This window comes from Gopherus evgoodei, chromosome 6 (assembly GCF_007399415.2).
Source record: "Gopherus evgoodei ecotype Sinaloan lineage chromosome 6, rGopEvg1_v1.p, whole genome shotgun sequence".
NCBI lineage: Eukaryota > Metazoa > Chordata > Testudines > Testudinidae > Gopherus > Gopherus evgoodei.
This window is the reverse complement of record NC_044327.1, coordinates 107,073,090-107,088,433: the sequence shown is the minus strand read 5'-3', so window position 1 is coordinate 107,088,433 and position 15,344 is coordinate 107,073,090. Positions and strand designations below refer to the sequence as shown.

Below are 15,344 nucleotides of genomic sequence, written 5' to 3'. Positions count from 1 at the left end.
TTAAAGTACCAGTTGATAAGGTGTACAACTGGGACACAGTATTCTGCATATTTATTAGCCATATTCTGTTGTTCTTATGTAGTACGGATCTTCCAAAAAGGTATTTTATTAAATTAGAACCATTATGTAAAATAGAGCATATTTCCTTCACAGTAGTGATGGTAATTCAGCAGGCAAAAGTTTGGAGGAATTTTTTTTCTATTGACATGGAACCGACAGAAGTTTTACAAAATTTACTCCTTGAGATTCATGAACCTTTAGTCACAGGGCATCTCTCACTGGTTCAATGGTTTATTTGCTGTTACACTATACAGGCAGCACCAGTATTTATTATATTAATATTAATGAATCCTTTGAAGGCATAATTCATCACTTTTAATCTTTTTTTCTCTCCTCTCTTAAAATTTGATGTTTAATGGCTTGGGGCTATTTTAGCAATGCAAAAGCACCATTAGTCAAAGAAACCACACTGGTAGGTATTATCAGATCCCCTGCTACTTTTTTGTGAAAGGTGCTATAGTTTACTCCAAAACTTTACTTCACTATATAGGGAACTGAGAAAAATAGAGAATTAGAGATACTGCAGAAATGTAATGTGTCATTATTTTTAAACATTTTACCGTGGTCTTTAATAAAAAAGTCAATATTTACCAACTATTATCACAGTATGATAGCACAAATAGCATAGTGTTGCAACTATTGGTAAATGTCAACTTTTAACTGAAACCACTGTATATCTCCATTATCTTCAAGATGAGGTATTTTGTGTAGCAAGTCTCACCTCATGAAAATTCCCATGGGTGAAGGAACTCAGAGTGGGACTCACTTCTGTTCACCTCTAAGATACATTTTAGAACAACCCTGATTGACAATGGTATATGTAAAATAAATTGGTGGCCATGGTCTAGTACCTTTAGACAGCCTTGCACATCACCAAAACAATTTGCAGTGTGGTTTACAGTCAACAGAGGGAGACTGAGCTAAAGTCCGACCTCTAACGGTGGTCCCATCTAGTCAGGGTTGGTGTTCACTGATGGAGCAACATAGTGAAGCTTTCTCTGCCGAATGTCACTGACAAAGGTGTATCGGGCAGTTCTGTTGTCTTGAGCCCAGCACTGATCATGGACTTGAAAGGAGCAACCATCATCAGCACTTTTACAGTGTTATGGTACTTCTCACACAAGCTGCAACAAGAGGTGTTGGCATGTGTATCTCTCTCCCTATCTCCCTACCCTTGGGCTCTACTATCAAGCACAGATCAGGTATGTATAGGGGCCAGCAATGAAGGTAAGGTGGCCTGGAGCTTATATGCCATAGGGATGGGAAGGAGAAGAAGCAGTGTAGGGATAGGATAAGAGCAACCATTATTCTATTAGAACGGAAGAAACTTTCAACTCCTAGGTTCTCTCTCAATCCCTTTCTTTTCTGTAGCTAGGAGAGGGGCAGGCACAGACATCTGCACCCACAGGGACATAACACCCATCATGGATCTCTCTTTTCCAGGTTGTAGGAAATGGAACACACAAAGTTTTTGCAGCAACATACTCCTAGACTGATAGGTGCAGCAACATACTCCTAGACTGGTAGGTACACTGGATGAGAGAGTCACCCCCCACACACACACACACACAGAAGTGGGTGCTGGGTTGTTGGAGGAGATGGACAGAGTGCCATGCAGTGGAAGAGACAGATGATTTCTAGAAGGGAGACAGAGACAGGCAAAAAAAAGATTAAGAAAAAGGAATGAGATTAAAGCATTGGAAAAGAAAGGGGAGGGATGGGGGAAAAATATACTGAGCACAAGAAGATTAAGAGTGAGGAAAACAGACACTGAAATAGATAATTGAAAAAGATACACTGGCACAGGTAAAAACATTATGGAGACAAAGTGAAAGGAGACATACTTCAGTCATTTCTTTATTATTTTAACAGAAAATATAATCACAAAAGGTTAACATTTGTGACTGGTGATCTGCCCACCTTCTACTGAGAAGGCAATGAGTTTCAGTGAAATTTAAGCCCTAAGTGATCTAGGAACTTTTGAAAATGTTACCCTGAGCTCCTTAGAGGGAGAGACATTTCCATTTGTGGAATACAAAAAAAAACCAACACAATTAAACGAAGTGAACAAAGAGGGGATTGTGTCCCAGAGTAAGCTTTAAAGAAAGGTAGGTGCCCACCTGTGCCTGGCTTCCTCCCAGATTAATGGAATTCTGAGGCTTGTGTTCGAGGCAAATAGAGTTGTAAGCTTGCCACCAAGACAGTGATATAAAAGCAATACATTTTTGTCAGTGAGAAGCAAGTGCTGGGAAGGTTGCAGTGACCGGGTCTGAGCAAAGACCTCAGGGAAGGTCCCACCTCTGAGGTGCTAGGAAAGGAGCCTGGGATAGTGTGAGCTGAAAAAGCTTGAGGAAGGGCTGAGGTGGAACCCTAAGAGGCAAGCAAATATAGTCAGTGGCCCTGAGGGGAGAATGAAATGAATGTTTGCATGCAAAGGATATAAACCTTCATGCTTTATGGAGTTGGCCTGTCATCAAGAACCTGTGGTTAAGAACAAGCTCCCGTCCTTCCCATGAGCGGACCAGGACCCTGAGTCTTGAATTTTGTAGTGTGCTTAGAATGACATACTGCTCTTCTTACCACAAAACTTTCATGGGAGTCCCACCTCCATTAAAAGTTAATGAAGAAGGGAAAGAGGAGAGGGCTACAATTCTTTTAATAATCCTTCCCAATTGACGTCCTCATTATGAATGTGTGCAAATACATATATAAGCACCAGTGCTTGGGTGATATCAACCTATTTAGAGAGAGCAAGTATAGTTTCACTATGTTACTTATTCAAAACTTGAAGGCTCAGGATTATTACTTGCCTCCAACTGATGGAAATACCACCAAACAGAGACTTATGGGATATAAAAATGATGAAGCTATGAAAATAGAAAGTTAAGTGAAAAATGATGCAATAAAATGTAAGTTCCCTTGATTGTTAGCTTCTTGCAATAAAAACGTATCTGTATATTATCCAACATAAATCTTGCAACAAAAAAGGATATATAGAGCTCAGTGAAGTCACCTAATAATGATGACATATTGTCTTATTTAAAACAGAAGGTAGAATAGGACTGAGAAACAATTAAATGTCTACTTTTTGTTTAACTTCTTCAGTCATAGCTACTACTGCAATATTTGATAGTGTAATTGAACAATGCCAGTTTTTCAGAGGGGATGTACCCATTTTTTGCATGGGTTAACCAGAACTTTGTACAGCAGGGAGCAGTTTATCTTTATTTATTTTTCCATTTATAAAATGTTCCTCTTTTCAACTCCAAGACATATTTACTATAAAAAATAATAAGGCAAACAAACAACACCTTCTAAACAACCACTTCAAACTCCTATCCAGCAATCCTCTCTGAGAAATCTTGAGTAAACTAAGGTCTTACAGTGCATATGAGCATTAAACTCAGCCTTTTTTGGTCCAAAGGATTGGGGAAGAAGTGAATTTCAGAGAGTGAGGGGACCTCTAACTTGAAGGACATGCCCACAATCCACAGATATGTTAGTATACTGACTGTCCACTTGAAAGGCTTGAGGGGGCCATTTGGGGATTGGTCCTGCTTTGAGCAGGGGATTGGACTAGATGATCTCCTGAGGTCCCTTCCAGTCCTAATTATCTATGCTTCTATGAAATAAAGAACATTAGTCTAATATAGACTAATGCTTAGACTTAATTTGGCTAAGGACTCAAACCCTAAAGATGTCCAGATTAAAATCAAAACCCTCAAATTGCACCTGCAGCAAAAGCACTATAGCTGGAGACATTGTTGGTCTCCTTGTACCATTACAAGACTAGTGTAAGTGAGCAAAGAGAAAAGAATCCTTCCTATGTGGCAATTGTTTGAGTGATCAAATCCAAATATGCTTTAGAGCATTGAGAAATGTTTGGACAGACATCTGCTGACAGACTAGATGCTGATACAGACTTTTAGCACAATAATAAAAACAATAATAATACCACCACTGAGGTGGCACATACTAGTAAAAATATTTGAAATATGACCCTTCATCAGGATTTGCAAGTGCAGACCTCTGAACTCATGGAGTTCTAATGTGACTCTGCACAATGTCACAGAATGGCACTGGAATCTAATGTAGGATTAAGGACTTCATTTGAAAGTCAACTGAAACTGTAGTTTGAAGTGGAAACACTGTACATATGTTGCTATCATTTCTATGTACTACACTTTTAGTGCATGTCCAATTCAAATATATATGAGCCATGCAATCTCCCATTTGAGGACTGTTTTTTGTTGACAATTACACTTAAAACAAAAACAAACAAAACCTTCAAAAATTCAGTTGAGCATGTCTCTCCCAAGACAGGAAAAATCCCTAGTGTGTGTAACGAACATTTTTTTCAATAATATCCACTGAGGAAAATTATTTCAATAAGTAATATAGGTTAGGTTTAAACCCCAGAAATTTAGAATGAAAAATGTTTACGTGTGTCATTTAAACACATTTTGTGATCCAGAATGCAATGATTCAAAATCATTTTTGCAAACCAGTAGGTAAATAATTAGTTCATTCTGCATTATGTAATGAATAGTCGCACCCTCTACAAAACAAAGAAGATGAGGTCTTCTGGCAGAACTGTATTAATTCAAAATTAAGAGAAAATAAAAGTGGTTCATACAATGACATAAAGGGAAAGATATCTTACTGTAAATGCAAGTCTCCTAAGGACTGTGTATCAGACTGATAATCATTTGCCCAGCTAACTGGTATAAGATTTAGATACTAAAAACTTATTTTAAAAGGAAATCTGAACTCTCTAAAACAGCTGTAATAAATAAATCACCCATACTCTAATTTTAACTATATTGGGCTTCAGTACATTAACTCTTTGACTCTTTTCATAAACATATTTGGTGACCTCATATTAATCTCATCTTGGTGCAGATCAGAGACCATATCAGGGACTAAAAATATACTTTGATTCTTTCCCTTTTTTTTTTACAGTATTCTTCTCCTTTCCAAAAGAGGCTGAGTTTATTATTTATTTTGGATTTTTGTAATGCAAGACACATAAAAATACAATATGTTCCAAATTAAGTTAAATGGCAAGTTACATAAAGATCTAGTACTAATTAGCATATTAAGAAATGCACAGTTGACCTAATGTAAATATTAAGGTCCAAACATGAGAGGTACTGGCCCAACAGCATACCTGAGCATCCTCTGGGTTCCCTAAACTAGGTTAAGGATAAAAGATGCCCAACCACCAGTGAAACATCACAAGTTACAAGTTCACAGAGAGGAGATATTAATTCTTAACTATTTTTTCACAATAATGAAAGGGTTTTCTGCGTGCAAAAATTTCATCATGCCCTGAAAGCTATTCTTTTTATCCATATGGTATCACTGGAAATCAAACTCATGCTTCCACTTCATGGATTAGAATTTCAACATTTTAGCTGTGAAAATCCATAGCTCTTATTGACAATGGCATCAAATACAAGAAAAAAAAGTGTATGAATAAGTAACCGTAAATGAAGGTGAAATTGGTAGTTGTGCCCATCTTTGCTCAAGGGGTTTTACCAATGAGTTCTGAAACCATCTAACCAGTAACATTAGTCCCTCACATGACAGGTGAATAACTATTAGAAAAAGACAAATGAGTTTAAAATAATCACAGCACAATCACTAGAACGTAATATTTTGGCTTCACTTGTATGGAGTCAGAAGCAGTAACCTTAATATATACTGCCGTAAACCTCCTTATGCTTCTCATAGCCCCTTCCCAAAACATGTCCAACTTTCTTATTTTTTCAGCCAGGAACATCTTAGAATCTCCAGTTTCCCTACAAGAGGAATCTGCTTTGACTGTTGGTTGTAGGCTTGTCTTCTCTCCTACCAACTTCAAGCCCTATATCATCTCTCTTTAGTTTGACACGCTTTGCTCCCTACTGGTATTGATGCTGTGTTGAGAGCTACTGAAAATGTATGCAACAAATCTCTAAACTGCAGGAAACTCAGAGAAGTTTGAAAATGGGAACGCTAATAGCTCAGAAACTAAGAGGAAAATAAAAAGACCCAAAAAATCTCATTCTTTTCAATACAAACTTAATTTTGGAGGCCTGACTCAGGATTTTTGAATGCTTGGAGCTGGTAATATTGAAGGAAAACAATATCAACCTTAAAGCTGTAAGCATTCTCTCCTTTTCTCTGCCTCACAGTCCAGTTTTTAACTAAATTCTTTCCTTTATGCCTGTCTTCTTGCCACAGATTTAAAGAAACAGAACACATCTTTACACTGAAAGTCTCCATGAACTCAAGATGTTGAACAAAAATTGTATGTCTGGTGCAATGGTTCCACTATCAAATGTCTCCAAAGCTCCTTCAATCTCCAGTTTTTGAACACTTATTAAAAATAACTAACCAACTAAAGTTAGGCACCTGCGACTGTTCATTTAAAATCTATTCTCCCTTGTCTCAAACTCTCCCTCTCTGCTATCAGTTTAGAAACTGCAGTTTCGAAACACAGTTGTTATGAAAGAAGCTAGGAAAAATATATTTGTATTATTCTAAAGTAAGTGCACTCATGGTTCAAGTGTTTACTTACAGGTATCATCCAGTTGGCCAGATCACCATACTTAGACACCTGCATTGCTCCAAGCATTGTCAAATCGACATGACCTCTGGTAAAAGATAGTGTGCAATTAGCATACTTTGTGGAAATAATAGCTCACAAATCCAAACAAGTTAATATATATCAATATAAAGCTCCTAAAAATGGCAGTATACAACAGAGGAACTTGAGCAGTTTGTCACTTACACAACCACGTTTCCCCCGTACACATAAGCACTGATCTGGATTTCCCTCTGCCTTCTGAGCCTCAAAAACATGATTATTTCTGTCTGGTTTTGGTTAATTGCATTCACAGTAAATCAGCTCTGAACTCACATTTTTAAATGCACTCCTTCACATATTTGTGTGCACTGATTATCTTTTCAGAGCCATTATGGTTTAGTGTTTGTTTGTATCCAACCTCCTCTCCGAAAAAAAACAAACAAAAAACAGGTGTAGATGGTGAATTTCCATCAGAGAGGTGGAATCAGGATTGCAGACAAGCTGAGTAAAGAGATATACAGTGTGCAAGTACAGATTAGATTCCTCAGAAAATGACTAAAACGGAGCTGTTTAAAACACAGCTACGAATGTGTTTATATACAGTCACAGTCAGTTGAATATTTCAGTTTTCAGTAGCCTGACCTAATCCTTCTGTAAGTTATCACTAAACATCCACAATAGTTTTACAGGTTGTTAAATGATAATCACATTTCAGAGCATTACTAACGAGTTTAGTTAGTGAGACAACCTATTCAGTTCAGCATTTTAACAGATTAGGAGTTCTGTTACATACCCTCTAATCATTGCAAATGATTCATCACTAGAGAAATAGGAGGAACCTGGAAGAACGGTGACTGTCTCTTTACCTGTAAAAGAAATGGGCTGTTATATTTACAGAACTGGTGTTTAGGAAAAGCCAATAGGAAGGGATCTTCGTCATGTCAAACTTCAGACTTTGTCAATCTTTACTGGTGTAAGCTTTTTGGAATTATGGGAGCGGGAGGTTACTCTTTAAGAATGGCTTGAGGGAGTTGGTCAGGGGCTGAATTAGGCCATGAATGAGGGAGAGCTTCTCCCACTGACATAACTACCACTGCTCGTTTAGGTGGTTTTATTATGTTAATGGGAGAGCTCTCCCATCTGCACAGAGTGGTTACACGAGCAATCTTACAGTGGCACAGTACCGTACAGCTGTGCCACTGTAAGTGTAGTGTAGACATGGCCTTAGACTGGCACCTGAGTCATACCGATACCAAATCAATCAGAATATGTCACTGGGTAGTGAGAGCGGCAGGAAGTATTTTATAGATGATCAGATAATGACCCCATTCAAAAGGTATAGGCAGTGGAATCTCGTGTTACGGTCATGAAAACCCCCACTGGACTTAGCTTTTCATTTATTCATTTCATTCATTGTGGGAAAAGTGCGGGGCAATTTTTAGCAGAAAGAAAGTGTCTGGAGAAGACAGAAAATGTTACAAAAAAGAGGAGGCCAGACTGGGAATTTACGCTGGTGGAAATGTCCTTTCAATGCGTGACAGAGTTGGTTCACTCTCGTCTCCAAGGTGCATCTACAAGAAAATAAATGTTTGTGGTCCTGTGAGTGGAGCACATAAAACCTTATCCAGCATCCACGTGACAAATGACATGGAAGACCTGAAAGACCTAACCCTAGACCTAGCACTGGACCCCTTTTCTGCCTCCCAGCACCACTTCTGGTGAGGCACAAGCAGTACTGTGTTTCCTGTCTTATCTAAGAGGTATCTTTAATAGTTAGAGATTGGTTTAAAACCTGAAGCATGAGGTTTAATATCCCTTGAAAAATTTGTTATAATTAATTATGATAACTATGATACCCATATAAATATCCAATCCCATTTTTCATCTTGCAAGTTCTACCACGTTTTTGAAAGAATACTTCATGGGTCGACAACCTTTCAGAAGTGCTGTCCCAAGTCTTCATTTATTCACTTTAATTTAAGGTTTCATGTGCCAGTAATACATTTTAACATTTTTAGAAGGTCTCTTTCTGTAAGTCTTTAATATATAACTAAACTATTGTTGTATGTAAAATAAACAAGGTTTTTAAAATGTTTAAGAAGCTTCATTTAAAATTAAATTAAAATGCAGAGCCCCCTGAGCCAGTGGCCAGGACCTAGGCAGTGTGAGTGCCAGTGAAAATCAGCCCACGTGCCGCCTTCGGCACGCATGCCAGAGGTTGCCTACCCCTGGAATACTTCAAATATCAGATGATCACTGCCAATTTAGTATAAATTATTATTAAAGAACAATTTTTACCCCGTTTAATTTAAAAAATATATTACATTAATCTCAAGACTCAACTTGTGCACACACACACACACACACACACACACACACACACATTTTCAAAGGTAGGCACTGAACTTCTATTTGTGCCTTGGAAAATATCCCCCATAAAAAAATATTTCCACAGCCAGCTGTTGGTGAAACTTTGTTAGGTGCTGAAATAATACATGAGTAATATTGCAGAGATGGCACTGTTCAAAGTGGGAAAAACAACACGGTGATAACAGAATCAATTAGTTAAGTTAGGCAGCAAATATTTTTACAAGTCAGTGAGCAGTTGCTGGAGTGTACAGCAAAATTAAATTATAAATTTGATTATATGTCAGTGCTTCATCTCATTTGGCTATTCAGTTTAGCTGTACTAGCTAACATGATCTGCTAAAGAGGAGATCCATGTTATTATGAAGAGCCCTTTCTAAAATACCAGATGTATATAACTGATCCTGCACTAGGATCCACTAGTGTTGGCCTGTGGCCATGCAGAGTCCTGTTAATGCTAATGGGAGTCTGTATGGCTGTGGGTCTCTGCACTAGGTGCTCCCAATGCAGAAGCAAGGCCTGTGTTTAAACTGAATTGGATTAACTGCAAGTACTTGTATAATTTTATTTTCACAATACAAACTAAAAAAACAAACAAAAAAACCAACCAACCAACCAACTAGTTTTCCCATTTCAAAGCTGTGTGACCATTTTCTCCTGCCAAAAGATGGGGAGTTGTCTGAATCTGAAATGGGTGAATTACAGGGGGAGGTATCCTAAATTCCTTTTAAGCTGCACGACTGAGTGGCCGCCCAGCAAGCTATCAAGTGCCGCACACTTCAGGTGCCCCTCCCCATATTGCTGCATTGCTCCTGCCCATTGTCTTGAAGCCCCTGGCCAGCGGCTCCCAGGAGCCTCCTGCTTGCTGTGCAGGGTGGGGAAGCAGAAGGAAGAAGGAGGGAGCGCTGATGTCAGGGTATCCCCCTCCCCTGTAGCCCCATTTCCACAGAGCGGGGAGGATGGACACAACATGGCTCAGGAGGGAGGGAGCTTGCTGGCAGCTGTTGCTGTGTCTGAACAGGGAGTCTTCAGACTGCTGAGTACCCAAGGCCGGCTTTAGGAAGTGTGCGGCCCAATTTGAACGGGGCCCTGGCAGGGATGACTTAAAAAGAAAAAAGTGTAAAAAAAAGCCTTCCATTTCTTCCATGTATTATTTACTTTCCATAACTATATAAATAATAAAATTGTATATTATGTACATTGCATCATATATGCTGTTGATTGGTTATGAATGACTGCCGTTTCACATGTGTAGGTCCACGCCACTCCCTGGGGGTGTGCACGTGTGGGTCCCCGCTGCTTCCTGCCCCCCTCATTGAAGCAGGTGTGCAGCTTATGGCCTGGGAACTGCAGGGCAGCAGTGGACATGGGGCTGGTTCGAGGCAGGGCAGGGGCTGATTGGAGGTAGGGTCTGGCTGCAGGCAGGGCAAGGGGCGCAGGGCTGGCTGGAGACAGGGGAGTGTGGGGCAGGCTGGCTTCAGGCAGGGCCACAGGGGGGTGCAGCAGAGGTTGGCAGGGCTGGAGACAGGAGTATGGGACTGGCTGGCTTCACGCAGGGGGGTGCAGCAGGGGTTGGCTGGAGACAGGGCAGGGCGGGCAGTGCAGGACTGGTGCGGGCAGGGGAGTGTGGCAGGGGTTGGCTGGAGACAGGGCAGGGGGTTTGGTAGGGGCTGGCTGTGGGCAGGGGGTGCACAGCTGGCTGCAGGCAGGGGGGGCAGGGCTGGTGCGGGAAGGGCAGGGGGTGCAGCAGAGGCAGCTGGAGCCCTAGCCCTTTAAATAGCCCCCAAGCCCCCCGCTATCCCAGGGCTCTGGGGGCTATTTAAAGGGCCCTGGGCTCCCCTGCTTCTACCCTGCCCTGGATCTTTTAAATAGCCGTGGGAGCCCTGGGGAACGCACGGGGGTGGCGGGGCTCCGGCGGCTATTAAAAGGACTGGGGTGGCAGAGGCAGCTGGAGCCCTGGCCCTTTAAATAGCCCCTAGACCCCCTCCTACCCCAGGGCTCTGGGGGCTATTTAAAGGGCCCGGAGCTCCAGCCGGGGCCACGGGACTTACCGGGCTCCAGCCAGAGCACCAGCCGGGCCCGCAGGACTTGTCGCGTTCCGGCCGAAGCTCCAGCCGGGGCCGCAGGGCTTGTCGCGCTCCGGCCGAAGCTCCAGCTGGGGCCGCAGGGCTTGTCGCGCTCCGGCCGAAGCTCCAGCCAGGAGAGCGGGGCCGCGGGGCTTGTCGCGCTCCGGCCGAAGCTCCAGCCAGGAGAGCGGGGCCGCGGGGCTTGTCGCGCTCCAGCCGAAGCTCCAGCCAGGAGAGCAGGGCCGCGGGGCTTGTCACGCTCCGGCCAGAGCTCCAGCCAGGAGAGCAGGGCCGCGGGGCTTGTCGCGCTCCGGTCGAAGCTCCAGCGAGGAGAGCGGGGCCGCGGGGCTTGTCGCGCTCCGGCCGAAGCTCCAGCCAGGAGAGCGGGGCCGCGGGGCTTGTCGCGCTCTGGCCGAAGCTCCAGCCAGGAGAGCTGGGCCGCGGGGCTTGTCGCGCTCCGGCCGAAGCTCCAGCCAGGAGAGCGGGGCCGCGGGGCTTGTCGCGCTCCGGCCAGAGCTCCAGCCAGGAGAGCGGGGCCGCGGGGCTTGCGGCGCTCTGGTCAGAGCTCCAGCTGAGAGAGCGGGGCTGTAGGGCAGCCGCACTCCCGCCGGTGCTTTGGTCAGGGGAGCGGGGCCATGGAAGACCCCGGAGCAGACTGCAGCCGGGGTAAGTAAAAAAAAACTTAAAAGGCGCCTAAAGCGCGGGGCCCTCTTGGGCATGGCAGGAATCGGGCGAATCGGCCTAAAGCCGGCCCTGTGAGTACCAATCTACTTAAAAGGACAGTGTACTTAAAGAGGCAGCGTGCATCTCTCTCTCTCGCACACACAGTCTATCATCCTTTAAAAAGTGGAAGTGAAATCCTAGTGAGGAAGATAGAAAGAAGCACAAAATCTGGCAAATGAAGTGTAATATTATAATTAGGAAGGCCAAAAAAAGAATCTGAAGAACAGCTAGTCAAAGATTCGAAAAGTAATAGAAAATTTTTTTTAAAAGTACATCAGAAGCAGGAAGCCTGCTGAACAACCACTTGGGCCACTGAATGATCGAGATACCAAGGAAGCACTCAAGGATTATAAGGCCATTGTGGAGAAACTAAATGAATTCTTTGCATCCATCTTCATGGCTGAGGATGTGAGCGAGAGTCCCAGACTTGAGCCATTCTTTTTAGGTGATGAATCTGAGGAACTGTCCCAGATTGAGGTGTCTTTAGAGGAGGTTTTGGAACAAACTGATAAACTAAACAGTAATAAGTCACCAGGACCAGATGGCATTCACCCTAGAGTTCTGAAGGAACTTAAATGTGAAACTGCAAAACTACTAACTGTAGTCTGTAACCTAGGATTTAAATCAGCTTCTGAATCAAATGATTAGAGCAGATGTGGGCAAACTACAGCTAGCGGGCCACATCTGGCCCATGGGACCATCCTGTCCAGCCCAGGAGGCTAGCCCCCTGGCCTCTCCCCCGCAGCCATGCCATTGAGTGGGCAGTGCTCTGGGTGGCGAGGCTGCACATTCCTGCCGAGCAGTGAGGCAGCATGTCTGGCTCCCAGGGGGACAGTCAGGGAATAGGGAGCAGGGGGCGGTTGGATGGGGCAGAGGTTATGGGGGGACAGTCAGGGGACAGGGGAGGGTTGGATAAGTGTGGGAGTTCCAGGGGGAATGTCGGGGCAGGGGTATGGATAGGGGTCAGAGCAGTCAGGGCACTGGGAGCAGGAGAGCTGGACAAGGGGTGGAGTCCCAGGGGCAGTTAGGGTCAGGGGGTCCCGGGAGGGAGCGGTTATGGGACAAGGAGCAGGGGGGGTTGGATGGGTCGGGAATTCTGGGGCAGGAGGCAGGCCGGGGGTGGGAAGTGGGAGGGGTCAGATGGTGGCGGGAGCCAGACTGTTTGGGGAGGCACAGCCTTCCCTACCCGGCCCTCCATACAGTTCTGCAACCCCAATATGGCCCTCGGGCAAAAAGTTTGCACACCCCTGGACTAGAGGATAGCTAATGTGACACCAATTTTTAAAAAGGGCTCCAAAGGTGATCCCGGTGATTATAGGACAGAAAGCCTGACTTCAGTGCCGGGCAAACTGGCTGAAACTATAGTAAAGAACAGAATTGTCAGACACATAGGTGAACATAATTTGTTGGGGAAGAGTAGATATGATTTTTGTAAAGGGAATCATGCCTCACCAATCTACTAGAATTCTTTGAGGGGGCCCACAAGCATGTGGACAAGGGGGATCCAGTGTATATAGTGTACTTAGATTTTCAGAAAGCCTTAGACAAAGTCCCTCACCAAAGGCTCTTAAGCAAAGTAGGCTGTCGTGGGATAAGAGGGAAGGTCCTCTCATGGATTTGTAACTAGTTAAAAGATGGGAAACAAAGGCTAAGAATAAATGGTAAATTTTCAGAATGGAGAGAGGTAAATAGTGGTGTACCCCAGAGGTCTGGTACTGAGCCCAGTCCTATTCAACATATTCATAAATGATCTGGAAAAAGGGGTAAACAGTGAAGCGGCAAAAATTGCAGATGATACAAAATTGCTCAAGATAGTTAAGTCCAAGGCAGACTGCAAACAGCTACAAAAGGATCTTTCAAACCTGGGTGACTAGGCAACAAAATGGCAGATGATATTCAATGTTGATAAATGCAAAGTAATGCACACTGGAAAACATAATCCCAACTAAATTGGCTGTTACCACTCAAGAAAGAGAAGAACAGAACAAGAAGCAATGGGCTTAAACTGCAGCAAGGGAGGTTTAGGTTGGACATTAGGAAAAAGTTCTAACTGTCAGGGTGGTTAAACACTGGAATAAACTGCCGGGGGAGGTTGTGGAATCTCCATCTCTGGGAATATTTAAAAGTAGGTTAGATAAATGTCTATCATGGATGGTCTAGACAGTATTTGGTCCTGTCATGAGGGCAGGGGACTGGACGCGATGACCTCTCGAGGTCCCTTCCAGCCCTAGAATCCACGAATCTAGGTAGTCATTGTGGATTGGTCTCTGAAAATGTCCACTCAATGTGCAACAGCAGTCAAAAAAGTGAATAGAATGTTGGGAATCATTAAGAAAGGGATAGATAATACAACAAAATATCATATTGCCTCTATATAAGTCCATAGTATGCCCACATCCTGAATACTGCATGCAGATGTGGTCACCCTATCTCAAAATAGATACAGTATATTGGAATTGGAAAAGGTTCAGAAAAGGGCAACAAAAATGATTAGGGGTATGGAATGGCTGCCATATGAGGAGAGATTAATAAGACTGTGAATTTTCAGCTTGGAAAAGAGACAACTAAGGGGGGATATGATAGATGTCTATAAAACCATGACTGTTGTAGAGAAAGTAAATAAGGAAGTGTTATTTACTCCTCCTCCTAACACAAGAACTAGGGGTCACCAAATGAAATTAATAGGCAGGTTTAAAACAAACAAAAGGAAGTATTTTTTCACATAATGCACAGTCAACCTGTGGAACTCCTTGACAGATAATGTTGTGAAGCCCAAGACTATAACAGGATTGAAAAAAGAACTAGATAAGTTCATGGAGGATAGGTCCATCAATGGCTATCAGCCTGGATCGACAGGGATGGTGTCCCTTCCCTCTGTTTGCCAGAAGCTTAGAATGGGCAACGAGGGATCGATCACTTGGTGATTACCTGTTCTGTTCATTCTTTCTCAGGCACCTGGCATTGGCCACTGTGAGAAGACAGGATACTGGGCTAGATGGGCCTTTGGTCTGAGCCAATATGGCCGTTCTTATGTTATCACACTCACCTCCCAACACATACTTGTATTATTGTTGTTGTTACTTGATACTTCTTTCAAAAAGTGTGTTGTTTTAGTTTTTTGACTCGTCTATGCATTTCATAATTTTTATTTCTCTCTTGTTGCTTAAATTTAATTCTTTGAGTAGTAAGTTCTAAAATGCCTAACCTGTCCTGGCCGGAATAATTATCCCTATGGTAACTTTTTAAAAACATATACTACACCTAGGTTTTTTGTTTCTACTTGTGGTGCACATCCGCACATTACCTTGATATGGTGCACATAGCAAAATTCATTCCACATACGGATGGAAAAAATTAGAGGGAACACTGAGAGTGTCTACTTCGAATATTCAAGTGAGATCTCCGAAAAGTTGCTTAAGTTGTTGCTCCAAAGATATAATCTCTCAGTAGTGAGAAGGGAAGATATTAAACACACAGTGACTGAAGTCCAGCAGTTTTGCCAAACGTGGCTGGGACATGAGTCAACGGGGCCAATTTCCAGCACTTCCAGAATC

General features: G+C 43.0%; 1 protein-coding gene across 1 annotated transcript in view; it reads right to left on the bottom strand.

The window, feature by feature from the left end:
- Window positions 1-15,344, bottom strand: part of OXCT1 (3-oxoacid CoA-transferase 1) — a 146,215-nt gene that overhangs the window by 49,142 nt on the left and 81,729 nt on the right. The window contains exons 12-13 of the mRNA XM_030565871.1: window positions 7,428-7,500; window positions 6,626-6,701 (exon numbers count right to left, since the gene is read on the bottom strand). Of these exons, the coding sequence (XP_030421731.1) occupies window positions 6,626-6,701; window positions 7,428-7,500 (149 nt within the window). The remainder of the gene's footprint in view (window positions 1-6,625; window positions 6,702-7,427; window positions 7,501-15,344) is intronic.